The sequence below is a fragment of the Calonectris borealis genome, chromosome 22 (genome assembly GCF_964195595.1).
Source record: "Calonectris borealis chromosome 22, bCalBor7.hap1.2, whole genome shotgun sequence".
NCBI classification, from domain to species: Eukaryota; Metazoa; Chordata; class Aves; order Procellariiformes; family Procellariidae; genus Calonectris; species Calonectris borealis.
In genome coordinates, this window is record NC_134333.1 from 9,929,681 (window position 1) to 9,957,164 (window position 27,484).

At 42.5% G+C, this 27,484-nt stretch overlaps 3 protein-coding genes and 1 long non-coding RNA gene across 4 annotated transcripts in view; 1 reads left to right on the plus strand and 3 right to left on the minus strand.

Annotated features, from left to right (window-relative positions):
- Positions 1–27,484, plus strand: part of LOC142091998 (uncharacterized) — a 167,679-nt gene that overhangs the window by 75,625 nt on the left and 64,570 nt on the right. The window lies entirely within an intron of this gene.
- LOC142092150 (keratin, type I cytoskeletal 17-like) lies at positions 1,539–5,692 on the minus strand. Its single transcript, XM_075171889.1, has 8 exons — positions 5,198–5,692; positions 4,309–4,391; positions 4,000–4,156; positions 3,642–3,803; positions 3,154–3,279; positions 2,833–3,059; positions 2,181–2,272; positions 1,539–1,863 (listed from the first exon to the last, which is right to left on the minus strand). The coding sequence occupies exons 1-8, from the start codon at positions 5,690–5,692 to the stop codon at positions 1,844–1,846; spliced, it is 1,362 nt and encodes a 453-aa protein (XP_075027990.1). The 3' UTR covers positions 1,539–1,843.
- On the minus strand, positions 10,995–15,022 carry LOC142091703 (keratin, type I cytoskeletal 17-like). Its single transcript, XM_075171085.1, has 8 exons — positions 14,264–15,022; positions 13,386–13,468; positions 13,037–13,193; positions 12,679–12,840; positions 12,191–12,316; positions 11,870–12,096; positions 11,621–11,712; positions 10,995–11,011 (listed from the first exon to the last, which is right to left on the minus strand). The coding sequence occupies exons 1-8, from the start codon at positions 14,756–14,758 to the stop codon at positions 10,995–10,997; spliced, it is 1,359 nt and encodes a 452-aa protein (XP_075027186.1). The 5' UTR covers positions 14,759–15,022.
- On the minus strand, positions 20,044–25,764 carry LOC142092151 (uncharacterized). Its single transcript, XM_075171890.1, has 8 exons — positions 25,015–25,764; positions 24,152–24,234; positions 23,536–23,692; positions 22,723–22,884; positions 22,226–22,351; positions 21,764–21,990; positions 20,608–20,969; positions 20,044–20,140 (listed from the first exon to the last, which is right to left on the minus strand). Exons 1-8 carry the CDS (start codon positions 25,762–25,764, stop codon positions 20,115–20,117), a joined length of 1,893 nt encoding a protein of 630 aa, XP_075027991.1. The 3' UTR covers positions 20,044–20,114.

Sequence of the window (27,484 nt, forward strand, 5' to 3'; positions counted from 1 at the left end):
AATGCTCTGCAGAGACTGAGGGCAGCACTCCCAGCACCGAGGTTTCTCCCCTTTCCCACTTAAGAGAGACAGCAGAAGAGAAGCAGGAGACACGAGAATGTTCCTGACAGACAGCCCAGAAAACAATTGGCTCCTTTCTGGGATCAGAAACATTTTTTCTATCTAAACTGTTGTCAAATAAGGTATTTTATCCCAAAGTCCATTACAGCTGACTAATACTGAGGTTTAGACCTTTTTTTTTTGAGGTAGACAGCACTGGTTGATATGAGAAGTAAAATGGAGCATAAGGCAGCACATGAGTCTCTGTTAGCTTGTATAGGAGCATGAAAGTCCTGTTGTGACTCAAGGGAGAAGTATTTTTGCTTTGACTTTACAAATCTCCTTTGTGGTCTAGGGAAATAGTTTCTCTGACTCATCTCTTTTTTTCTGCTGTGCTGAGAATTCAGTTTTGGATTGTAACAGGTAGACAGTTTGATGCCTTTTTAAATAACACATTGTTATCCAAAAATATGATATTTTACCTGACCTGAATCTGTTTGCAAATCAAAGTGCAAGTGCAAAGCTATTTGACAGAATAAAAAATGTTAGTGATTTATGTGCTGTTTAGAGAACAATGAAGGCTTGTGAGACCCACCCTTATTTGTTACAGGGCGGCAGTTGAATCACTCACCTGATATGTGGTAGACCCTGTTCAGCTACTTTCTCAGCCCATTGCAAATAAAAGACTGAAATACAGATTTTTAAGTTTTGAATGAGTGAGATATTTCACCAATTTTTCTTCCCCTGTCTAAAGTAAGTGTGTAACATGAAGTGGAGCAGTTTTAGTAAGGAAGATTGAACCTTGCTTCCACCCCTCCATCCTTCACCCATCCATCCAGAACGCTGTACAACCACGGAGCTAGGAATTCTGTCTTATGAAATAAAAGTACACACTTCCTTTATTTTGAACCATCAGATAAAAGACCTGAGCCCAGATCTTCCAACATTTCAGGAGGAATAATCCTAACAATTGAACTTTGTGTTTTAAGGAGAACTTCTTTGCATACTCATTTCCTGATCTAATCCTTTGCTTTTATTGAACAAGATTAGATAGAGCCCTCATCTAAAAGTTGGAAGAGGGGGCTGCCTGAATATGATTGATTTCTCATTCAGTGACCCAAAGGCAAATGGTTTTGATTTGCAAAAATTTTAATGAAATTTTGGGTTTAATTAATCCTGATTGTTTCAGTTCAGCTGCTGAACTGGCAAATCAACTACTTGCACATCCCTTGCAATGTACGCTATGAGAAAGGGTTTCACTCATCCTTTTTTCTTCCCTATAGGTGTCACTCTTGAGTTTAATGTGAATGTATTCGTTCATCTCCAGTATTTTATCCAGACATCATCTGATTAAGTTAGGATACACAATTTTCTTTGGGGCCATATTACATAATACACCCAACCGTAATTTCTCTGTGAAGGTATATCCCATTTCTTCCACCTAAACTTAAATACAATATTAATATACCAAATAGACTGTTGGACACACAGTTTTCTTTGCATTGCAGAAAAGTAAGGTTTTATTAGGCATTGGTATCAGCAGGAAGTAGATCACCAGTTGCACTGCAGATAAGTGTATGTAGATACAGTGATTGCAGGTGAAGAACAATATAAAAAGGAAGAAGTAGATCATTTTAGGAGAGTCCTAGAAATTATTCATCTTGACTTCATGAATAACATTTGTAGAGCAATCTGTGCATTGGGTAGGTACACAGTGCATGTGCTATGTGTATTATTGCGTTGTAGGCTGGACTGCTCAGATGGCAGTACGTAGATCAGGGAAGACCAATGCATCAGTGGTATCTTAACACACTCTTGACTGCCCTGTGGAATGAAAGAAGAAACCATTACTCTGATGGGGAAATCAGGAGTCTCTTGCAGCACTGATATTTCAGATGTATCCATTATTTAAATGTCCATCTGTGTTAGTGAGGGCGTAGGAAAGGAGCTGTTTCTGTAACTGAAGCTAAGACACCTTGAAATTAAGAGATCTGACTGTGAATGGTTTAATCCCTGTTCCAATTGCAAATGAGAAAGCCATAACACAAGGGATAGTATTAACAGGAAGAGAGGTGAAATACAAAATATGAAAGCCATGGTTATACGATAAAATAGGATCCTCTTTGGAAGATGTTTCTTACCTGTCTTGTCACCAGATTGACCATGAGAGTAGGAAGTAGAAGAGTAAGAGTGGGAGGATGTTACCCCTCCTTGGAGAGCTCCTTGAGACGTTCTGTGCAAGGAAAGGAGTTTTAATGAAGGGAATAATAAATACATTTATAAAGAGACATACTGCGACATAATGTGCAGTGCACGTAACAGCTCGGCTTTTCCTAGACCTTGCAAATATTTCTTTATATTTTTTTATTTCATTCCCTTCAGCTATATTTTCCTAGAAAGTTGTAGGAGCAGAAATAACAAAAGACTGTAGAAGTATAATTCTTCTACTCTCACAGTCCAGCTGTGCTTGCTCATGTGTTGACAGAAGGCAGTATATTACAGTTTGGTTTTGCATGGTGATTCCTCTCATGGAACTCACTCTGCACAAACAGGCCAAGAGAAACTGATTAACTGAAAATATGTCAGTAACTGTATGCTCTGTGTTTCCCTCTGTGTCTGATGTGCTTATTAAGTTTATGATATATACATTTCAATGCAGATGCTGTGAAAAAAACTGTTGTATTTAGATTTCCACTACAGACTGGTAAAACATTCTGCTCTGTCTTCTGTGAGTCCCAGTAGAGAAAAGACTGTGATAGAATTTATGCCCCTATTTGCAATCAGAATACGTACACAATGTCTTGCTGCCCCTCCTGCAGCAGTGCCCGGTACTGAGCAATCTCCTGTTCCAGGCGGGTCTTGATGCCCAGGAGCATCTTGTACTCCTGGTTCTGACTCTCCATCTCACAGCGGATGCTGGCCAGCTCCTCCTCTACAGAGTTAATCTGCCCTTGGATTTGTTGCAGCAGGCAGCCATAGCGAGATTCGGTTTCTGCCAAGGAGTTTTCCAGAGAGGTTTTCTGGAAGTGGAAATGCAGAGTTTAGGACCAGAGCTCCACCCCTCCCTGCCCATTCCGAGGAGGGAAGGGCCCTCAGCGATCCTGCCCCACATACCGTGCTGAGCTGCGCCTGCAGTTCGATCTCCAGGTTCTGCATTTCGCGTCTCAATTCAGTGAGCTGGTGGCTGCTTGTCTGGATGTCCTGGCTGCTAGAAGTGACCTGGCGATTGACTTCTTCAATCTGCGGGAGTCAAACCCCAAACACACTTTCTGAGTGAGAAAACCCCCTCAGGGAGCAGATTTGCTGACTGAGAACTAAGATAGCCAGGGAGCCTCTCCCTTTCCTCCTGTCCTCATCGAGACAGACTAGTCATTGCTCCGTAGATCCTTACCTTCCACCCACCTTTGCGCATCGGACCTGGCCTGCTCCCCCTCTGCCACTGCAGTCTTTCCCCAGCAGCTCTTTCCTTCCCATTCCCCAGCTGTGCCAGTGAGGTGCAGGTGAGCAGCCTCCCCCTTTTAGCCAAAGGCATTGCGTGCCCAATACCAGGGTGGCTGGCTTTTCCCACAGAAGGAGACTCCACTTTGTGCATTGCTATGTACCTTGACTTCATACCACTGCTCAACCTCTCTGCGGTTCTTCTCGATGATCTGCTCGTATTCGTTTCTCAGGTCGTTCAGTATCTTTGTCAAGTCTTCGCCAGGGGCAGCATTGACCTCCACGCTCACGTCGCCACCAGATTGAGACTGCATCTGTCTCATTTCCTGCAGAGAGTCCGAAGAGAGAAGCAAAAGAGCACAGGTCATTTCTTCTGTTGGGGACAGTGGGCAAAGCGGTATCAAGGTACAAAGGAATGACAATCACATGACATAAGGCTGAATTGGCTTGATAGGTAACTTTGGGAACCCTGAAGAATCAAAGGACTATGTCTTGGCCATGCTATTTATCATTGGATCATACCTCCTCATGATTTCTCTTAAGAGCAATCAGCTCATCCTTCAAGGACTCCAGCTCAGATTCCAGGGAAGATCGAGTGCAAGTGAGATCATCCAGGAGATTTCTCAAGCCGTTAATATCAGCCTCCACAGTCTGACGTATGACCAGTTCATTCTCGTACCTGTCCCGAAGAAAAGAAAAGCATTACACATTCATTTCATTACAATGTGTAGGATTCGTCATACCACTTGGACCAGGGTGTCATCACCTGCGCTCATGAATCTCATAAAATTCATGACATGAAAAATGCAAGGTTCCCAGAGGGGCACTCACTTCATTCGGAAGTCATCAGCAGTCATCTTGCTGTTATCAATGTCCAGAAGGAGTTTGTTATTGTCCACAGTGGCAGAAATGATCTGCAAAAGGGGAAGTTGGAGACACTTTTATTCAAGACACCCAGGACAAGAAGAAAGAAGATCCAAAGCTTTAGTAGGACTTTGTTGCGGGTCTTGGAATTGTTTCCTGTGGTAATGCAGGGGCCACAGAAAGTTGTTGAAACGCCATGCTACAAGAACTGGTGTGTGCAAGATTTTGGCTTCCCCAAACACTCTGGTGAAAGAATATTTTGATGGAGGAAAGAATAGAAGAACATTTAGGCTGAGACATCACCACCGTCTATGGGTTTCTGCACTCAGTGTGTATAAGGAAGTCTTTGTGTCTGATGCTGTGATTTGTCTCATTATAAAAAAAGCTGATTGTAAGGGAAGGTGTTGGTCCTTCCATCTGTTATATGTAGGAGTGTGCAGAGACAAAGGGAGTTCAGATCTTGCAGTCCAGGCGCTTTGGCTTTGCACTCCATCCAGCTGAACTGGGTGGGAGCAGAGGGAAAGACTGGAAACCACACATGCCTGGTTTGGAGCCACCTGTACGACGTGGGATTTCAGTTACGTGCGCCAGCATGTTCGGGCCTGGTGGAGCAGCCCTTGATGCCTCGGGCTGTGCCCCCAGAGCACATCCCTTTTGCTTGTGGGGTGGTGTGGGGTTTGCTTACCCAGGAGATGGGAGGCGCAGCTCAGCGGGTTTCTGCCTGCGGTACCACCAGCAAGGCTGTCCAGTAGCTCCCTCCCACCCCTTTAGAGCCAGTGCCAGAGGGAAGGAGGAAGTCCTTACAAGTGAGAATAGCGCGCGGGAGATGGAGCCACGTTAGTCGGGGCTATCCTACCTGATTTTGGAGTTGTTCGATGGTCTGGTAGTAGGAGGTGTAGTCCTTTGAAACACTGGGAGCTTGTTTCCTGTACCACTCCCGGATGTGGTGCTCGAGCTGAGCATTTTCTTCCTCCAGCCTTCGCACTTTGTCCAGGTAAGCAGCCAGGCGGTCATTGAGGTTCTGCATGGTGACCTTCTCGTTGCCGCTCAGAAGGATGTCCCCCCCAGCACCAAAGCCTCCTGCAAAACCACCACCAAAGCCTCCTCCCAGGCCACCACCAAAGCCTCCTCCCAAGCCTCCACCAAAGCCACCAGCAAGGCTGCCAGCGCTCATGCCCCCTCCGTAGCCAATGCTGCATGCTCCCCCACCATAGCTGCCACCGCCTATCACAGAGGAGGCATATCGCCTGCAGGAGACGGAGGAACTCCTGCCGCTACCGCCACCACAGACGCCTCCGCCTCCACCGCTCCTGTAAGAGGTACTAGATGTTCTCTTGATGCTGCAGCTCATGGTGAAAGCAATCAGATATCCGGCCCCAAACGCAAAGCCCGCTGCACAGCTTGACACAGAAAATCAAACTGCAGCCTTCTGTCCTCGCTGATGGCTATTTATACCTTGCTGGGTGGGTGTCACCTCTAAGGCAGTCCAGCTTCCCATGAAGTTTGCCAGCCTTAGTGCTCATGCCAAAAGTGATGTGCTAAGGGGAATTTCTTTTGGGGCTTGGGACAGCCCTCCCAATAGGTATTGTGTTTGCATGCTGATTCACACAAAGCATGCGCTATAATTTCGGGTGGGTGGCTGTGTGTTAGATTTTGTTTCAGATAGTATGTTGCTGGCTACTTAGTGAGTGAGACTCATTTTAATAGTTCCTCTTTGTTCTTTGCAGTCATTTTTTGTCCTGAAAACAGGTGGTGAAAACACCACCTAGTTACTGTTTTAATTTCGGAGTTGGAGAAATATGAACTCAGGCACCCTGTGCGCGAGTCTTGTTTCATTTTGCCTCCAGAACTGCCAGAAACTGACACTTTTGGAAATAGAATCTCTAAGAATTTAGGTCCTTCCCTACAAAGAAAGCTCATCGTGGGTACTGTCTTTCAGAATGCTTAGTGGTAAATCTCGATAGAATAACCTTTGAAGAAGCAACGATATTTGTGTTTTCATCACACTCTGGTAGTATCACTTCCAGGAAATAATCCTATGTCTTGCACAGAGCGATGAACATGCAATGATGTAATTTGAAAGTTGTGATTTTTTAAAATTTTGTGCAAATTTCCAGTCACTCAAAGATTATTTTGAAGTGAAATAGATGTGTAGAATCTATAAGGCATCACTGACTCTGTCTTGGGAGAGGAGAGCAAAAGGATTAATCTTTTCAACTTAGCAAAATGGAGGCTGAGGTGATTATGAGCTTGCTCTCGAGAAGGAGATACCAGGGCTATTTAAAATAAAGGACAATCCTGTTGTCCACATAGGAAGGGGCATAATCTGGTCTTGAGTGTATTTGGGCTGGAATCTAAGGGAAGCTTTTTATCTATGGGAGGCATAAGGGTCTGGAAGGTGCTTACGTTGCAGGAGCTTTGGATGGAAAAGAGAAAGAGTTTTGAGATTGACCTTTATCAATTGATAGTAGGGATTTTATCCTCGTATAGTAGAGACTCAGCTGTGATGACCCTTTAGATCCCCCTTGCCTTCTATCTTTTGCCTCTCTAACGCTGCAGAGGTCTGTAACACTGCTGCACAATTGCAGCATTTCTGTGAGAGAACAGAATGTGATGAACCCTTCTTTGGAAATGAAATTTTGCCTTTAAATAACTTTTGGAAAACATAAATTTTAAGCCTGAACGACAAGGGGCCTCTTTATGTGAGAGTTAAACTTCGATGGGAATTCATCGCTATTTGGAAGTTAAAAATTAGTAGTTCATTTCATTGTTGGTTTCTTCATTTACAATCTTATTTATACACAGCTTGCAGTTGTGGCTGGAGCAACATTTTCTCTCTCAGCCACAATGATTATGAGACCCATAAAAGTTACTAATGAGTGTTATGGCTGACTGAAGAATCATGGAAAGCCATTTACAGTCTTTGTCGATACCCCTACACACATTTTCATAGATATGCTGAAGCTAATGTAATGCTTTGATCTTTGTAATTATGATTGTTCTTTTATTGGTAGCTCTCTAATTATCTGCACGTCAGAACCAGTTGCTTTGCATACGTTATTGAAACTGAGTCATCGTTATTAAAAAATAAAAATTATTTTCTCACAGGGTGTGATTCCTTAGTCATATTTTCCTCATTAGATTGTTGAAATGCACCTTTATTCTTCCCTGTGAGATGTTTATTGCTGATTGGCATTACTGCCAGAGGTGTTGATTTTATATCTCCTTCTTAGCATTGTTGCATCATAACATCTGACCCAACAATTCCAAACATTTCCCAATGCTGTAATTTCATACCATCAACAGATGCCTTTTCCCTGTCTCTCTGTCCCTCTCTTCTTTTTTTGAACAGCTGATCTAACTATGCTTACTGCTGTAACTGTATCACAAAGACTTAAACTTTAGACTTTCTATTCTGTAACTCATGGGTATTTCCATGTCTCCTATGCATTTTTGGTCCACCATCCTGTGGACACAGCTCTTTGGCCTGAGATGGCTGTGGGGAGTCAATTTGGACATACCAATTTACTTCACAAGCCGAAAGAGACGGGTCTCTTACGGTGCCATTAACATTCATAACCCTTGCGATGACAGAAGAAGGTCAGACATTTTCTGTCGTAGAGGGTATAGAGGCTCCTCAGCCATTTGAAGAGACTGTTAGAGCTTTGAAATCATATCTTCCCCTGGAAGACTTTTTGCTCCTAATGCACCCCACAAACCTCTGTAAATCAGAAAAGTTTGTTTGAAGTAACGATGTTGTGAAGCCTTTCCAAGTGCTGTTTACTCACTGGTGAAATTGGACGCAGAGCCACAAACAGATACTCCGAATTGGCAAAAGAACCAAAAGTAGACAGTGGTTTTCACAGAAGCTATGATGCCATTACTGGATATAAGTCTTTAGTCACATGAGAGGGAGAGGACAACCTCAGAAACAATTACTGGTAATTAATTGTTCTACAACAAATGAGTCAGCTGTGGTCTTGGTAAGAAGAGTACTACTCCCATGAGTTTCATCAGGAACTCCATCTGTGCATTCCTCATCTGTTGCCCATCAGCCTTCAGCATCACTCGCCTGTGCATTTCTTCAGTTTGTTCAGAGATGAACAATTTCCATAGCCCCGGATTCTACTCTTATTTTTCTCTTATGTGACTCCGTGGGATGGATCTTTATATCTTGCACATGTGTAGACCTACAGAAAATCCTGTTAAATGTGAGCTATTTTAATTCTACAGTCTATCTAAATTGTTGGTTCAGTAGCCCTTCCTACCACTGAAAAAGGAAAAGTTTAAAAGTAATTCCCAAGAGAAATTAAGCTCTTCTAGTATAGCAATCCTTTCCTGTTCTCTTTCTCTCTACCTGCTAGAATATGCTGTTATTATCAATGATGTTAACTAATCGAATTCTAAATTCCTCCCTGCCAAAGCCCTTTTTTTTTCTTTCCTGTAGATCTTTTCAGAACAATAAGCAACTGTATTGCTTTTTCTAAGAACCATGGATGAACTGAAGTGAGTGGCAGCAGCAGACAATGATATCAAGATACCTGGTCGAACATATTACAAGGTTTCTGGAGCATCTGCCAGCCTTAGATGGAGGCAGTGAGGCATGCTGTGCTTTTGGCATGCCTATGGCGTGTTCCATGCATTTTCCCCAGTGCAGCCCGTGCCCCACACTTCGATGGAGGTTAGTGCCTCATGAATCAGTGGTGATATGCAAAAGGCGTTGTACTGCCAGCAGCAGGAGGACTCCACCAGTGATCCAACCCCACTGGCAGTTTTGCAGTGCGTCCACTCCTTTCAGTCTGAAGATTTTGCATAGCTTTGGTTTTGCAGATTTAACTCTTCATAGTGCTGTCTGTTTCACAAAGACCTTTTACACTCTTACAAATTAATTCAGAAATGGGGAAAGACACGCTGCAGCTCTGGTGTTCCCTTGAGTTCTCTGGATGTGGAAGACTGGTTTTTTTATCATTCTGATACTTCTCTGTGCTTCTGGAAGATTAGAAGGAAGGAAAATAACCTTTCAGCGCTTATTCATATATGCTAACTGTAGTTCAGGTTTCCATAATCCTGCCTCAAAAAAGATGTCTTCTTAAGCTGTTTTGGTTATATTAAGTACAGCTGAGACATGAATGAATTCCGGCAGCCTTTGGAGATGAAATTCATGTTTGCATTTGCTTTACATCACTTTCTATACTGTTAAAACCTGAAACGAGCTTTTTTGCCTTTGGAGAAGGGCTTTTGTTCATACAAATTCCTGATGCTGGACTGAAAAAAGTCAGTTTGGAAACCCAGTTTTTCAACATGACTAGAAGGTATCTCTTCTTTGTGGATACTTAGTGCAGACTGCAATTACAATATTGTGATGGCAGAGCCAAGCCACATGATTACTGAAAGAAGACCTAACCTAAATAATACTCTTGTAAGTTGTTTATGGTGAGAAAACCTTTCATTTCATTACCTTAACAGAACAATACCCTCAGTTTTAGATGAAACAACAAGTACTGGAGACCAGATTTGATAGGTGGAGAAGGGAACAACAGGCACTTAAAACTGAATGAAACCTGGCTGATTTTGTGCATCTGATGCACACAGTTATAGATTGAAAAGGGGCTTCACTGTAATCTTCAGAAAGCAAAATATGTATAAAATAGCTGTTCTAATTTAGTATTGCCCTCTCATCTCCAATTTTATTGCATATTTTATCTTCTTAAGCAGAAAAATAAAGTATAGAAAATACTTTCAGTGGATGAAATGTGTCTCTCATTCCTCTTAAGGCATAGTATCAGCCAATGGAGTGTATTGACAAAAATTGGGTTCTTGGTATTATATTGGTATTTAAATTGAAATTTCTATCATAAAACATAGGAATGTTTTCGGTGCATGACACTGAAGGAAACAGGCTGGAAGGAAATTGCCTTGTTGGTTGTATTTCCTAACAGAAGTTAGCAATACGTAATTCTCTGCGTAGTCCAAGGTGTAGAAATACTTGATGTCAGGAAACCCATGCGTACTGGAACAACCTATACTGAGTCACAGCTTCCCACAAGAACTCTAGCTATGATGAGCTGAGTAAAGCCAAAGATTAATGGACTCAGATGAGTCATAGTAGTGGCACTGAGCACGGTTTAGTACATTAACAGTTAATTAAATGATCTTCAGAGAGCCACCTATTATTGGTATTTTCTTTCTCCTTTCACTCACATAATTCAGAGTATCTTCAGTAAAAAGCAGCAAGGCAAGAGGCCAGAAAGCAATCAGTTAGTGGCCATTAGAAAACAAAATGTTAAATGGTTTGTAATTTCACAGGAAGGAGAAAAATTTTGTCAAGAATGGACTTCTGTTTTCAATCTTATACCTCTTGCTTTTGAGCAGAGAGTTCTGACAGTCTCACCTGATAGTTCCCATAGGCAGAGCTTGGAAGCTGTCAGAATTAGTGACATTTCCTTTTACTCAGTGATATTATCTCAGCATGGTGTCCATTTTCTTTGTGCAAAATAGATTGTTCTGAGACTATGTTACAAAGTATGATAGAACAACCTGTATTTGACTGGTTAACTTGATAAATACCTGTTCAAAGTTTGTTAAATTAAATTTCTCAGACACATTGTTTTAATTTGCATTGCAGAAGTAAAGTTTTATTAGAGGCAGTGTTATCAGCAGAATTTAAGCCCTTAAACAAAGAACCAGTTGACAAAGACAAGCATTGCAGAATGGAAGAAGGAGTGATGAGGCAGGTGACCAGGCATTCCTTCCCAATTGTTCCAGTTGCATCAGCTGTGCTGCAGAAGTGCGTGGTTCAGTCTCTCGTTGTTCATGTTCAATGATTCTTAGTTGGAGGATGCCCGCATCACTGCTATTGCTCTAGCACACTCTTGGCTGCCCTGTGTAAAGACAGAGCATTAAGTGGAAATCTGATGTTTCCTGCTGAACTGAATTCTTTCACCTGACATGCTGTGTTAGCAAGAGAAGCTCAGAGGCTCCAAGCCCAGCAATACCCTACGCACTTTCTCAGAGTAAAAAATGAGCAAAAAAACATATCGCATCCTCTAAAGTGTATAATCTGTGTTTTATATTTAGGTAGAGGGAAGGGCAAGACTTACTGTATTTTAACCCCTGATTCCTCCGTGACAGAGTCAATGAGGTTCTCTCACTTGTGGGCTACTGGACCTGGGAATCTTGCCCAGCCCACAATAAAAGTTTTTTCTGACAAAATATATTGTAGTCATTGGGGTAGATGTAACAACAGTAACAAACATATCCTTACCAAGTGTTGTCTTACCTGTCATGTCACCACACTGAGGATGAGAGTAGGAAGTAGAAGAATATGAATGGGAGGATTTTCCACCTCCTTGGAAAGCTCCTTGGGAGGCACTGTAAAAGGAGAGTAACTGCTTCACCAAAAAACCCCGAACCACTCGATCTTCAGTCAAAAAAAATTTTGATGTAGCTCCATGGACAAGAAGTCTCTATTGGCAATTAAATACACAAGGATTTCTTTTATTCCCTTGCTATAATATGGAATACGTACACAATGTCTTGCTGCCCCTCCTGCAGCAGTGCCCGGTACTGAGCAATCTCCTGTTCCAGGCGGGTCTTGATGCCCAGGAGCATCTTGTACTCCTGGTTCTGACTCTCCATCTCACAGCGGATGCTGGCCAGCTCCTCCTCTACAGAGTTAATCTGCCCTTGGATTTGTTGCAGCAGGCAGCCATAGCGAGATTCGGTTTCTGCCAAGGAGTTTTCCAGAGAGGTTTTCTGGAAGTGGAAATGCAGAGTTTAGGACCAGAGCTCCACCCCTCCCTGCCCATTCCGAGGAGGGAAGGGCCCTCAGCGATCCTGCCCCACATACCGTGCTGAGCTGCGCCTGCAGTTCGATCTCCAGGTTCTGCATTTCGCGTCTCAATTCAGTGAGCTGGTGGCTGCTTGTCTGGATGTCCTGGCTGCTAGAAGTGACCTGGCGATTGACTTCTTCAATCTGCGGGAGTCAAACCCCAAACACACTTTCTGAGTGAGAAAACCCCCTCAGGGAGCAGATTTGCTGACTGAGAACTAAGATAGCCAGGGAGCCTCTCCCTTTCCTCCTGTCCTCATCGAGACAGACTAGTCATTGCTCCGTAGATCCTTACCTTCCACCCACCTTTGCGCATCGGACCTGGCCTGCTCCCCCTCTGCCACTGCAGTCTTTCCCCAGCAGCTCTTTCCTTCCCATTCCCCAGCTGTGCCAGTGAGGTGCAGGTGAGCAGCCTCCCCCTTTTAGCCAAAGGCATTGCGTGCCCAATACCAGGGTGGCTGGCTTTTCCCACGGAAGGAGACTCCACTTTGTGCATTGCTACGTACCTTGACTTCATACCACTGCTCAACCTCTCTGCGGTTCTTCTCGATGATCTGCTCGTATTCGTTTCTCAGGTCGTTCAGTATCTTTGTCAAGTCTTCGCCAGGGGCAGCATTGACCTCCACGCTCACGTCGCCACCAGATTGAGACTGCATCTGTCTCATTTCCTGCAGAGAGTCCGAAGAGAGAAGCAAAAGAGCACAGGTCATTTCTTCTGTTGGGGACAGTGGGCAAAGCGGTATCAAGGTACAAAGGAATGACAATCACATGACATAAGGCTGAATTGGCTTGATAGGTAACTTTGGGAACCCTGAAGAATCAAAGGACTATGTCTTGGCCATGCTATTTATCATTGGATCATACCTCCTCATAATTTCTCTTAAGAGCAATCAGCTCATCCTTCAAGGACTCCAGCTCGGATTCCAGTGAAGATCTAACCAGAGTCAGGTCATCCAGGATATTTCTCAAGCCGTTAATATCAGCCTCCACAGTCTGACGTATGACCAGTTCATTCTCATACCTGTACCACAGACAAGAGAGACAGAGAAATGGGGAAATGAGATGATGACAGTCAATAGCACACATCTTTCCAAGGTCAGTATGCCAATAAAATATGAAAACTCAGTAACACCACTCGGGGCAGTGCTGTCTTGTCTCCTGAGATTATGAGCAGGATTTGAAAGACATATAATGTTCCCAGAGGGGCACTCACTTCATTCGGAAGTCATCAGCAGTCATCTTGCTGTTATCGATGTCCAGAAGGAGTTTGTTATTGTCCACAGTGGCAGAAATGATCTGCAAAAGGGGAAGTTGGAGAGCAGTCTTTCTGTGTTCTAGACACCCAGGACAAGAAGAAAAAAAACCCAAAGCTTTGGTAGGACTTTGTTGCGGGTCTTGGAATTGTTTCCTGCAGTTATGCAGGGGCCGTATGAGAAAGTAACGCTCCAAATTTACTTTTCAAGTAAACTTGGGCTAAGTCAGACCATCTTCCCAAATCCCTACTCTTGGCTTCTTTCTCAAGTTAGAGAGAGTTCTCCATGTGTCCCAAGGAATGTACTCAGCCCTTTTCCTGCAATGTGCTTCTTCACGGGCTATTTATTTTTTTGGTACTGATGTAAGCTGATTGTAAGGGAAGGTGTTGGTCCTTCCATCTGTTATATGTAGGAGTGTGCAGAGACAAAGGGAGTTCAGATCTTGCAGTCCAGGCGCTTTGGCTTTGCACTCCATCCAGCTGAACTGGGTGGGAGCAGAGGGAAAGACTGGAAACCACACATGCCTGGTTTGGAGCCACCTGTACGACGTGGGATTTCAGTTACGTGCGCCAGCATGTTCGGGCCTGGTGGAGCAGCCCTTGATGCCTCGGGCTGTGCCCCCAGAGCACATCCCTTTTGCTTGTGGGGTGGTGTGGGGTTTGCTTACCCAGGAGATGGGAGGCGCAGCTCAGCGGGTTTCTGCCTGCGGTACCACCAGCAAGGCTGTCCAGTAGCTCCCTCCCACCCCTTTAGAGCCAGTGCCAGAGGGAAGGAGGAAGTCCTTACAAGTGAGAATAGCGCGTGGGAGATGGAGCCACGTTAGTCGGGGCTATCCTACCTGATTTTGGAGTTGTTCGATGGTCTGGTAGTAGGAGGTGTAGTCCTTTGAAACACTGGGAGCTTGTTTCCTGTACCACTCCCGGATGTGGTGCTCGAGCTGAGCATTTTCTTCCTCCAGCCTTCGCACTTTGTCCAGGTAAGCAGCCAGGCGGTCATTGAGGTTCTGCATGGTGACCTTCTCGTTGCCGCTCAGAAGGATGTCCCCCCCAGCACCAAAGCCTCCTGCAAAACCACCACCAAAGCCTCCTCCCAGGCCACCACCAAAGCCTCCTCCCAAGCCTCCACCAAAGCCACCAGCAAGGCTGCCAGCGCTCATGCCCCCTCCGTAGCCAATGCTGCATGCTCCCCCACCATAGCTGCCACCGCCTATCACAGAGGAGGCATATCGCCTGCAGGAGACGGAGGAACTCCTGCCGCTACCGCCACCACAGACGCCTCCGCCTCCACCGCTCCTGTAAGAGGTACTAGATGTTCTCTTGATGCTGCAGCTCATGGTGAAAGCAATCAGATATCCGGCCCCAAACGCAAAGCCCGCTGCACAGCTTGACACAGAAAATCAAACTGCAGCCTTCTGTCCTCGCTGATGGCTATTTATACCTTGCTGGGTGGGTGTCACCTCTAAGGCAGTCCAGCTTCCCATGAAGTTTGCCAGCCTTAGTGCTCATGCCAAAAGTGATGTGCCAAAGAAATTCTGTCTGAGGTAAGTAAAATGCATTACCATTCTGTTCAAGTATGTCTGTGTTGATTCACACAAAGCATGCACTATAATTTTATGTGGGTGGCTCTTTGTTGGATATTTTGGTGGATAGTGTAATATCTCATAGCTTCTATTAATCTGGCAATATATCGCTAGTAATAGGAGTTAATGAAGGCTCCACCTTGGTTGTCTGTCTCCTTCAGTCTTCCGTGTGGCGAAATTCAGTATTTCAGCTTTTGTCTTCCTCCTGTGATCACAGACAATGATTCGTAAGACTAGCAGCCTCCAAGGGACTCTTCTTTCATTAATTTATTCAAAAGTTACATTAGCTATTTAGAAATCTGCTTTAATTTACTTAAATAAATTATTAATTTTTAAAACTGCATTCCCATGTCTGTTATAGAAGAGAACTTTACACTGAGTTTTTTACTCTGTTGTCACTGCTTATATTGAGGAAGGTCCTGCTGGTATTTAACTTTTTCTGAAAATGCAGAATAATGATTTCAGTCATTTTTTCTTGTTGAAGGAAACTGGGTGACAGCCACAAAAGTAGTACTTTGCAAGGGAAAACATATTAAATCTTTTCCTACCAATAGCCATCAATTTTATTTTAGCTGTTTTAAATGGACTCAGAGGAAATTGAGAGGAGAAATTTCTGATATTTCATGTTTTCAAAATCATATTAAAAATAGCCATTTCTCAGAATATGTCCTTGAATTATATAATGGAGTAAAGAAGAAGTTTGATGAAAAGATACAGTGCCAAAGATTAGATCTGAAAAAAATATAATCATTATCTGAACTCATTGCAGTGAATTGTGTTTGCCAACGGTGAGAGAATATCTTGCAACATGAAACACAAAGTAAGAAACAATTTGTATTTTTTTCCACTGCCTATGCAATATGGGATGTTCAGTGAGTTCCTTTTTCCATCTTTACTAATCAAGCTTCTATGAAACTGAGAAAAGCCTTGAACAGAAACAAATTCTTAGTTTTCCAGCTGTGCATTAAATATTGGCACTATGACTCCTACAGAAGAGTCATTTGGCTAGTACAAAAAAAGCACAAGGAGCTGGTGGAACCTCCTGTGAATTACCACCTCAAAATCAGCTTATCCACGGTGAGGGAGGATGAATTCAACCTAGAAGTATTTTAGGAAAAGATTCCATATTACAGAAGAAGAAATGAACTCATTAAAATCAGCAAAAGAAGAGTGAGAAGGGATTGAGTCACCTTACACGTGAAGGTACGCATCAGAGGAGGGAGTAGGATTGTTTGAGTTTGAAGACAGTGTGCCTGTATGTGCCCCATGGATGTAAAAAGAGCTGGGGCTGAAGTCCTGAACAGGAGCACCTTTCGATTGTGCTTTGCTCTTGGCATGTGGCTGCTGCCATTCAGCTTCTCAAACACCCCGTGGAACAGCACTCCTACCTGCCTGAATCCCGGAGCAGCACAGGCGCCAAGGAAACTGCTTGCAAACAAGATTCCTGCTCCCACCATGCCTCTGAGAGCTGACTACTTGAAAACAGTACAGCTTCACTCTGGGTGAAGCCATATTCTTGTAGAGTCTTCTGTTTTGGGGTTTTTTAATAGGTTTAGGATTTTACAATAGGCTTTTGTATATCCGCGTATCTAATTTTCTTCTTTTGTTGTAAGAATTATATAGAAAGGCTTGTCAACAAAATATTGTTGAATTGGAAGGGGAGGGGTGTGAACTCTTACCACTAGAATGTTATCTGCTATCTTAGTGCTTAGTCTTTGGAGGCTTAATATGCGATGAGATATAAACTTGAGGTGCTGAATCCCAGAGCGAATTCAGCTGCCTAAAGGCATGTCCTTGCAGGCACTGCCAGTGACTTCCAAAGAACCTAGAGGTGTTAGCCCTGACTCCAGAAGGAAAGGGACTTCAATATGTGGGAAATACTCCTTAAGAGAGAAACAAAATTTTGAACTTAAAGTGAAAATGAATCATGAAAAAATCTACAAAATTATGACTTATCAGCTTTTTGTCAACTAACTTTAATTAGAAACACCTTCATGTCAGTCCTGATTTTGCATACTGCTGTGTTTAGAGAGAATGCTGTCATATCCTTGGTCGTGATGTGCCACCTTCTGAGGCTGAAACACTCTAGGACACTATCTAGTGCACATACAGAAGTTTTTTCTATACCTTTTCCAGCATTCCCTGAATCCTTTCCAGCTCTATTGTCTTATTTTTGAGACAGGGTCACCAAAGTTACAGCACTCAAAATACAGCCCAGGGTATCCATGTGCCCTAGACTGATACAGTGGAATTAATTATGTTCTTCATTTTGATCTTCTGTATGTTGAATGGAGAATCATCTCTGTGGCCACAACCTTTAGGGGGACATATCGCCAGATTTCGTAGTTCTCCATGGAAGACCCCAGCTGTATTCCATTCATCCAAACATTCTCACTGTCTAGATCCACAGGGTTTTCCTCAGTCTTTGTTCAAAATACAGTGAGATTGCTTATTCCCCTCTCATACCTTCTTTTAATTTCCTTAGCCACACCAGTGACTTTCTCCTGAAAATCCTTCATTCCCTCAAACTGGGTGTCTTACTAGGTGCTGCCTATTTTAACCCCTCCTGAACTTCATCACATGTGTAGCACTTAGTGCCTGTTGGGCAGCAAGCTAATTTCAAGACAGGAAAAAAAATACTCTTTAAAGGTTAATTTAAAGTGTAGGCTGACATTTGTGGAGGTAGTTGTAACGTATAAGGTGCAAGAGGTAACAATATAGTACCCTCTAGAGGGCTCTGGCATAAGCACAGTTGATTACTTTGAAATAATCCACATACCATTTGCTATGAACATCACATCTCTTTCTAGATGATGTGTGTAGTCCAAGTATCTAAAACAAAGAAATAAAAATCAGCATTACTAGAGTCTCATTCTTCCTGTTGTGTGTCACTGGACGTATTTGTGTAGCACAAATTCTGTTTAACAAGTCTGCAAAACCTAGTTCATGCAAGCACAACACAAACAAATGCAGACCAGTTTGGTGTAGGTCAAGTATTTCTATTTCCCTGAATGGTTTCCAAGTGTTGAGAAAGTTTGTATGGCAATGTGACCTGTATTTCTGGAAATTAATTTTGCATTAATTGTCTCGATCCACACCCTTGTGCGCCGACCTGTTTTACCTTTAATCAATGGTGCTAGCTCCTCTTCCACACAAACCACATTTTCTTTGACTGTTTATTCACCACTAGAGGCCACTCCCCGAGCACCCAGCCCTGCATCAGCAGTTAAGCCTGCAAGTTCACGTACGAGTGAAATATACCCTTCGCTTGTGCAGCCTCGGGGTGATTTTGGCCCCTTGTTTGCCTGGGATACTCTGCTGGCCTTTGGAGCTGTGTGTCTTTTTTAAAAACCTAGCTTCACCGTAGACACCCTGTCTTGGCTGGGGTTAGGAAGGAGCCTTCTGCAAACAGCTGTGTGCGCTGAACCTGCCTCCGGGGGCAGCTACGGGGAGACTGGCATGCTGGGCCCGCACTAGTATTTTATGTCCCTTTCCAGGTTTTCCACTGCTGGGTTTGCTCGTGAGCTGCACAGCCTGTAGTTGATGTCTGTTCTGTGTTGTCTAGGTGGTAGCTGTACAATGGACTAAGACTTTCAAATGAGTCTGAGGAATTCAGAAGCTGTGGTGTACGATCTGCCTACTTTGGCAGCCCTCTCTCCTCCAAAATACCATGCAGAAATTCCTGAGATTCCTCAAACATGCACAAGAGACTGCTTTGAAAGGCCTAGGACAATACATTTCATTTCCTTTGATCTCTGAATTTGTTAGTCTCCAGAAGGCAAAGTTATTTTTTTCAACTAAGTCTCTGGAAATGGGTTTTATCCATGGGGGTGGGCTGCAATGAAACCAGCTACTGTTTGTTTTCATGAACAAAGTTGCCCCAATCACTGGAGAAAGCTGTACTGTGATCTTTTTGACTATTTCTATGACTATAAAAAAGCATATAAAAAAGCTGGACAGAAGCAAATGCTCCCAAAAGACAGCTAATAACAAGAGAGTGCTTTCTGATTATTTGTTTGTTGAGTTGCTCTGAGCTGTTGCAGCAGCCAAGCAATCAAATATTTTGCAAACTGTAGTCAGGAATGTTTTTAAGTAGCATTTGGATGTGTCTGAAAGAGTTGATGTTAATTTTCTTCACAGTACAGATCTTCCTATATCCAAAAGTAAACACTCCAGGTACTTTCACATGTACTTCATTTGTCACAGGTAGAAGGCAAACATTGCTGTTAGTATTAACATTTTATGGAGGAGAAATTTGTAAAGATTCTGTAAATTATATTTCCTTTTAACTTCTTTTTCTTGTCTGTTCAAAAACAGGTCCCTAGTTTGTGCATTTCCAGTTTAAACTGATGAGTGTCAGATAAATTTTTGTGAATCACAAATGGAATCATTCCTTTCATTTTACAATCATTGTTCTGTAATCATTCATGTTTCTTTGTGTCAGGCCTGGGCGGGCACTCATTTGATGCCAACTTTATTAGCATTCATACAGTGCTGAGATTCTGCAGTCTGTTCTGGGCTGCTATTCAACTGCTATTGAGTCTTAGAGCTCAGCTCCACAAGAGTATCTGGCACGTTATTAAAAAACAAAGGCACAGCACAGGATGCTCCAAGAAGATTATGATCTGCCCTGAATGCTCAGAAATTATGCTTAACTCTAAATTTCATTATCAACGATTGTAATGTATCATCAACTTTTCTACCTGGAGGCATGTGTTTGCATGGCTTTGTATTTTCTTTTTAAGAAATGGAAGAAAACCTACACACATGATTCTGGTTGCATCAGACAGAAATGAAGTTTTATTAGCCACATTTTCCTGAAACAGAACAACCCAAATAACAAACAGGTTGAATCTGTAAAGCAAGTAGATCGAGTGCCAAGGGTTGAAGCCACAGAGCATTCCGGGCAGCAGAAGCACATAGCATGCATGGCAGGTGGGCAGGTGGCCCATCTGAGTAGCTCTGATGGGCCTTTTTGCATAGACGGCATCAGCAACGTTGAGGAGCTGTTAAGAGCATCTGTCTTTCCTCAGGAGCATGGGGAATGTAGAGGATTTGGGCCAATTTCTGTTTGAAAGGTCTTGCACTGTAGGATCCTCAATGTATTTTCTTAGTCAAAAGATTTTCTTCCATAGCCTGTTTAGAAATAAAGAAAGCATTAATTTCTTCAGCACTGGCACTGAATCTTTGAGGCACCAGTATTTACCAGACAGAAAAGAAGCTGATAGGTGAAAGAAAGAAAAGAAGATGTGATAGGTGACCATGAGCATTCCAAAAGCATAAAGGAAAACTTCAGCATGGTACAAAAGCAGTAGTATTTATGAGGTTCTGCAAAGAATGAGAGAGATGAAGAAAAACAGCTGGGGGTTTAACTATGTGGTTAGCTGATGTCACCCACAAAACTGAATAGAAATTGAATGTGTGTTTCTTAAGATCCTTTGCCCACAAATAGGAAAGAATTTTTAATAAAAGTAAATCTAATACTTTCCAGAAATTTTATTTTATCCTTGGTACTGTTTACCTCCGGAAGAGTATGTGGTTACAGTGTATAAATCAGGAAGGGTGGAACTGAGAGTACAGTGTGACCATATAACAATTCTCACCTTGGCTTTCACCACCAGTCCTGCAGGACTGAGACTGGGAAGATGAAGAGTAGGAGTGGGAACCGCTGACGCCTCCTGAGATCCTTCCTCCTCCTCCAACAACACTACTGCATGCACCGCCGCTTCCCCCTCCTATTCCTCCACTTCCTCCTCCCATTCCTCCTCCACAACTTCCTCCTCCCATTCCTCCTCCCATTCCGCTGCTGGAGGAAATGCCACCACCTCCATATCCACCACTCATGCTGCTACCTCCTCCTCCTCTTCCTCCTCCAGAAGAATAGCCACCACCTCCTATTCTACCACTTCCCATGCCTCCTCCCATGCCTCCTCCCATGCCTCCTCCCATTCCTCCTGCTGGCATTCTGCAAAGAGAGAGAAAGAAGGAGAAAAAAAGTTAGTCAAATACATTTTTGATTCTAGAAGGAAATCTATCTACAGATACTGCACGGAAGCCTGCACTTCTCTGGTCTGTACTTCTCCTTTTTAGAACCTAGCACAGATCAGCAAGACAACTGATGCAGTGCCGAAAACCAACCTCCCTTTCAATTTCAGCTTGAATGCAAGAGTTTTTGCTTTTCCCACATTCTGCTCAGATATTTCTTGCAAGATTTAGCATTGCTGCTTTATCAGTGTATGGTGTCACTGTGCTCCAAATTGGAAAGGCAGAAAATGAAGCTTTAGCTGTTCTTTCAGGCACCACTTACAAGCAGAAGCAGGCTCACTGCATAAGGGAAACCGAAGTAGCTTGAACTTTCAGAGAATTGCACACTGAGACTTTTATGAAGGTTTGGAAAACTATGGTCATTTTTCTGCTTACAGTCTTTTCCAAGGTGACTTCTGTCTGTTCAGTTCTCGGCCTTTTCTGGAACCAGGGTAAAGGTAAAGCTCTGTACGTGGGTTTCCCTGTCCAGCCCCAAATCAGTAGTTCAGAATTTCTGTGTTAATTTTTCCTTATATGATTTATATTCTGAACAGGTTTGTCAAGAAATGTGTAGTACCTCAAACCTGGGAGGCAATTGGTCAAGATAGCTGAATTAACCTCATTTCAGTACGAAATCTGTTTTGCAAATCTAGACTGTTAATTTCCTGTCTTTGTGACTAACCTAGCAACCCTGGGTTTCACATAAATGCTGTGTTCTTTTGTCAGTTTACATACACAAGGTCTTGCTGTCCTTCCTCAAGCAGTGTCCGGTACTGAGCAATCTCCTGTTCCAGGCGGGTCTTGATGCCCAGGAGCATCTTGTACTCTTCATTCTGACTCTCCATCTCACAGCGGATGCTGGCCAGCTCCTCCTCCAAGGGGCCGATCATACCCTGGATCTGCTGCAGCTGCATGTTGTAGCGACGTTCTGTGTCTTCCAAGTTGGACTGCAAAGAGTCTACCTGCAAATGTAAAACAAAATACAGTGTTTATAGGAATGTGGCAAGTTTAACTCATTTTTGTGGAAAAATTAGACATCTTCACAAACCAGAAAAAAGCATATCTTTGAAGATAAGTAATCCAGTATCCCATTCTCTACAGATGGAGTACTTTCTAGGCGTAACATTCTTTCATTCTAGTGACACGACACATACAGCCTGTGTCACAGGTGAAGCAGAAGCAAATACCTTTACTTACCATGCTGATTTGCGACTGCAGCTCTATTTCCAGGCTTTGATATTCACGTCTCAGCTCAGAGATCTGTTGGTTGCTTGATTGTATCTCCTGGCCACTTGAGTGGACTTGTTGATTAACTTCTTCCATCTGAAAAATTCACATACAAAATTGAGGCATTTTTGATAATAAGAAAACATTGTGGGGTTATCATAAAAGCATTGAGAAAGCAATTAATAAGAATGAAGAAAGATGTAATGTAGATTGACTACGTGTATTTCCCACATGCCACTCTGCCAACTCACTCTGTGTAATGCACCTTGCTACTGGAACACAGATTCTACATGCTTCACCACATAACCTTAACACTCCAGAACTGACCTGTTACAGTAAACTGCTTAAAGTCATTTAAAGTTAATGTCCCTTAAACAATACATGATAAGTTGCCTTTCCTCTGCTGGATGTAAATAGGTCCAGATCTTTGTGAAAGATTTAGTAACTGAAAAAACCCTGTGCTTTACCTTGGTTTCATACCAGCTTTCCACCTCTCTCCGGTTGTTCTCAATAAGCCGTTCGTATTCACAACGCATTTCATTTAATTTTTCCATCAAATTAATGCCAGGAGTAGCATTGACCTCCACATTGACATCACCACCAGATTGTGTTTGCAGTCCTTTCATTTCCTGAAAAAAAAAAAAAAACAAAAAACCCCACTAGGTTCTTAAAGGGTGAAGGTAAGGAGAAATGTCATAATTTCAAATAAAGGAAAAGAAAGGCACACAAATACTCACACAGCCATCGCTCCTGCAAAGGGGGCCTCATCTGCCCTTTTCATGAAAGGGAACAATTTTGCCACTCCTAAGCCAAACTTTACAGTGAACAATAGCCAGGTACCACATACACATTGACCCTGACGTTTTCTCCTCAGGGTCATAAAGAATTCTATGCAGCGTGCTCTTTGTGAAAATCCTTCTATGTATTTTTCTTCTCAACGGGAAAAATCATTGCAGATAGTATAAATATTTTCTTTTGACTCCTCCATATATTCTATCCAATTTTCATTCCATGAGTTCATCAACAAAATTATACTTTGTACTGAAAGCCATTCATTTCCCTGATCTCATTTTGCCACATGTTGACCTAGGTGTCTTTTTACATCAATTGCAGGCAGCTGTGGATGCTACATACTCCCAAAAATCAAAGCCAGATTGTGTCAAGTTGGATGATCAAAGCCAGCAGCCAAAATCTGGTTATTGCTAGTGGAAGAAATCCACAGGAAATTCTCTGAGTGTTGAGTTTCATTAGTTATTATTTTAAAGTGTGGAGAAACTTACCTCTTCATGGTTCTTCTTGAGATAGATCAATTCCTCTTTTAGGGATTCAAACTGTGTCTCCAAGTCAGATCTGGCTAGAGTCAGTTGATCCAAAAGTGGACGTAATCCATTAATATCACTTGCCACACTCTGGTGGAGAGTACATTCAGTTTCATACCTAAACAACAGACAAGAAAGATAGTAAAAGTGCTGCCAGACCTCTTTCTTGGTTATCCTGATTATGAACAGTTCCCATCAATACATCTTTGGTCTTTAATCCCATTGCTCAATTCTTAAAAGAAAGGACCTAATTCTCTTTCCATCTCCAATAGGTTTGTTTGATTTCAGTAGAATTTCTCTCATGAGATTTATATGGTGAGGATTATGCTTATAAATCTACATGCAAGGATGCAGAAACTTAAAACGTAGTCCTTTAAATGGGACTCTTCAATAACTTGTCTGGAGAAAAATAATAATGAAAGACTAACAAAATCATTCTCAGAATGCTTTTCCCAACAGTTATATATTCTGTCATCAGAGCCAAGAGGCTATAGCATCTACAAAGATTAATTGACAATATGAACTCATGGGGATAAAGGGAGGCAAGATGGAATGAGACAGGGAGGGAAAGACTCACTTCAATCTGAAGTCATCCACAGTCATTCTGGTGTTGTCAATGTCAAGAAGGATCTTGTTAAGGTCCACATTTGCACCAACAATCTGAAAGGGAGAGGGCAGATGTTATTCGGCCAGTTGGCTTTTCAGCCGGACACACAGATAGAGGGAAGAAATACCTGTGCAGACACACATTTCAGAATATCTTTAGGGTAATGTCAAGTCTGACTGGTGCTGCAGGAGCTATATATAGAGAGAAGAGTTTATTGCTTCCAGTTAAAACAAAGTGCCTTTGCTGCCAATTTTGGTTTACAAATATCCATTAAAAGTGTAATACCTTGTTGGAAAGAATAACTAAATAAACTTCTCATATTCCAAAAACAGTGGGAAAACATAATTACCATTGCATTTGACAACAACCATATTAATGTAGGAGATATGGGACTATTAAATGGCTGAGGGCTAGAATTAGACTAAATGCACATGTTGGCTCATTCTGTATATTCACAAAAAGATGCAATTAATATGGCCACTAGTAGCACAACATAAGCAAGCAATGATTATATCTCCTGTTCAAGAGAGTGAGGAACAAACAAGCAAGAGCACAGCGTTGAAGGGAGCACTGGACAGGCCCCATAATGGGCGCACTTCTAATGATCTGTCATTGCACCAAACAATGCTATCTTGGCCAAATACAAGTGTGACAGAATACACGTATCACCCATAGCAGAGAAAAACTGGTAGCCAGGCTTTGTCACCACACCAGTCTGCTTCCTGGCTAAAACAAAGGAGGGAATATATCGCCCCAAATAGGGATATTGTGCTGCAGGAGGCAAGTGCCATTCTAATGAGGATCTGTTCAAAGTCAGTCAAATTACACCTTACCTGGTTTTGCAGTTCTTCAATTGTTCTGTAATATTGGCTGTAGTCTCTGGTAGAAGTGGGACCTTGATTTTTATACCACTCCCTGATCAGTTGTTCAAGTTGACTATTTTCGTCCTCCAAGCGTCGCACATTATCCAAGTAAGAAGCCAGGCGATCGTTAAGGTTCTGCATGGTCAACTTTTCATTTGTGGAGAGCAAGCCAGCATCTTCACCAAACCCCACTCCACCAAAACTACCTCCACCATAGCCACCACCACCAAAGCTGCCACCACCAAAGCCACCACTACCCCCGAAGCCACTAAATCCACCTCCACTATATCCACCACCGCCAAAACTACCTCCACCGAGGCCAGCTCCATAACCACCTCCCATTCCCCCAAAACCACCCCCACCTGATCCAAATCCTCCTCCCATACTTCCACAGCCCATTCCTCCTCCATAACTACCACCATAACTACCACCACTCATTCTCCCACCATAGCTACTGCGGCTAATCCTTCCACAACTGCCACTGCTGAAGCCCCCTCCATAGGTGTTCCTGGAAACTCCTCCACCAAAGCTTCTCCCAGAAAAGCCTCCACTTCCTCCAGAAGAGGTGTATTTTCTCGTGGACACTGAGGAGTATCCACCAGATTTTCGTACTCCACAGCTGCTACCCCCTCCACCACCTCCACCACTACATCCACCAATACCACCACCTCCACTGCTAATTCTAGTGGTACTAGTCGAAGACTTAGTGCCACAGCTCATAGTGACAGCAGGTAAGAATCTAACCACAATCCCAAATTTAGGTGCACAGCCTGATAAGATTCAAGACTGCAAATTTTCATCCCCAGCTCTCTCTATTTATACTTTTGACAGTGGGTGTCACCATCAGGGTGTTTCCTTCTCCCAGGGCATTTACCAATCTTGTTGTTTGTGCCAAGAATAATTTGCTGAACAATATTTTTGTGCTGGTATCTCAGGCAATCTAGCCCATTGCTGGGTTTATAGTGTTTGTTTAAGACCGAACATTTAATTTTTTTTGGGTGGCATTCTTTTCATTTAGCTTTTTCTGGAACAGGTAGTCTTTTGCCTCATGCAGCCTGGATCTGCTTTACGATGGAAAAGCTGCTTTATACAGGATTCTGTTGAAGCTAATGTTGAGATAATGTGTACCTGATGGAAGTATACAGAGAGAATTTTTGTTCTCAGTTCTTCCCTAAAAGAAAGAAGATGAGGCCCAATCTCTCATGTTAGACTGTGCATTTATTTGTTCAATTACTAATCTGCTTTCTTTGCTAAGATTTTTGTAGCTGCTATTGTCAAAGACTATTGTTCTCTTTTGCTCTTTCATATTTTGTGCATTTAAGATCTTCTGCACTGCTTATATTCTTTTTCTCTCTATACATGATAGTGCAAGAGTTTTATTAATAGGTCTGTATAACTTGTCTATTTAGATTGTCCAACTTGTGTATTCCTGTCATCACTTAGAGAACATATTTATTTGTATGAGAAGTCTATTTCAAGCAATGCAGTGGGATTCTTATTTAAAAATCAAAATCCTTCCTGTGTGAAGAAAGTGATAGGACAGCACACTAGATAGCTAAGTCCTAGAAATCAAAGAGGAAAAAAAATCAGATTTTTTTTACCAAAGAGCTGTTGATCTAAAATAGTAGTAAGATTAAGGATACTTTAATTGTATTATAAAGCCAATTGTAGCACAATTAGAAGCTGTATTAATGCAGACAATGACCTATGAACTACTGTGTAGGAAGACCTTTGATGGTTTAATATAAAACTGCTAATTCTCTCTATTGTTACTGTGTCGTATATTACAGGTGACAGAGTAATTATATATACTGCTCGTAATACAGAGATCCTTGAGACTTTAAAATAGTATCCTGAGAGAAAAGTTGAAAGGCTTTTTACACAAATCAGTTGAAATCAGACTGTTGAGACCACAAAAGAAATTACACCATACTTCAGTCTTGCACTGATCCCCAGAAGTTTACCCAAGATGGACTTGTAAATGGTTTTCATCCTCAGTTGTTAGATTTGATGCTAAAGCAGAGTATCTGAAGACAGAATTGCATGTTTCTGGAAAATCTGTAAGAAGAGTCTGAGTTTGGGCAAACAACTGACTGACTCTGATTCCAGATAACTCTCATCTACAAAAATGCGCTTGTGTTATAATGTTTTGTCTTTGTCCTGGGTGAAAACTAAATATTCTGGTTCAAATGCAGAATCTCATTTCCCCAGCATCCACTTAGCTCTGTTCTTACACTCCAAGCTTTTATGAGAAATTTACATCTTATTTTTTAATACAGTAGAGACTTCATTCATGCAAACAGCCAGTCCCTGCTGCTTAATTGCAAACAACAGCAAAACCGTCAGCATTTGTGGTCTTGCTGTAGATGGACCCCAAACTGTTACAGTTTTGCCAGTGACAATTTTGTTCTGTGTTACTGAAACGTCTTCATTGCCTTTC

Coding starts and splice junctions, on each gene's coding strand:
- LOC142092151 (XM_075171890.1), bottom strand. CDS start 25,764: ATGAGCTGTGGCACTAAGTCTTCGACTAGTACCACTAGAATTAGCAGT. Junction 23,693..24,151: donor GTGGATGACTTCAGATTGAA/GTGAGTCTTTCC, acceptor TCTGTTGTTTAG/GTATGAAACTGAATGTACTC. Junction 22,885..23,535: donor TCAAGAAGAACCATGAAGAG/GTAAGTTTCTCC, acceptor TTTTTTTTTCAG/GAAATGAAAGGACTGCAAAC.
- LOC142092150 (XM_075171889.1), bottom strand. CDS start 5,692: ATGAGCTGCAGCATCAAGAGAACATCTAGTACCTCTTACAGGAGCGGT. Junction 3,804..3,999: donor TTAAGAGAAATCATGAGGAG/GTATGATCCAAT, acceptor GACTCTCTGCAG/GAAATGAGACAGATGCAGTC. Junction 3,280..3,641: donor AGCAGTGGTATGAAGTCAAG/GTACATAGCAAT, acceptor TGACTCCCGCAG/ATTGAAGAAGTCAATCGCCA.
- LOC142091703 (XM_075171085.1), bottom strand. CDS start 14,758: ATGAGCTGCAGCATCAAGAGAACATCTAGTACCTCTTACAGGAGCGGT. Junction 13,469..14,263: donor TCGAACAACTCCAAAATCAG/GTAGGATAGCCC, acceptor CCCCTTTTGCAG/ATCATTTCTGCCACTGTGGA. Junction 12,097..12,190: donor TGCAGGCGCAGCTCAGCACG/GTATGTGGGGCA, acceptor TTCCACTTCCAG/AAAACCTCTCTGGAAAACTC.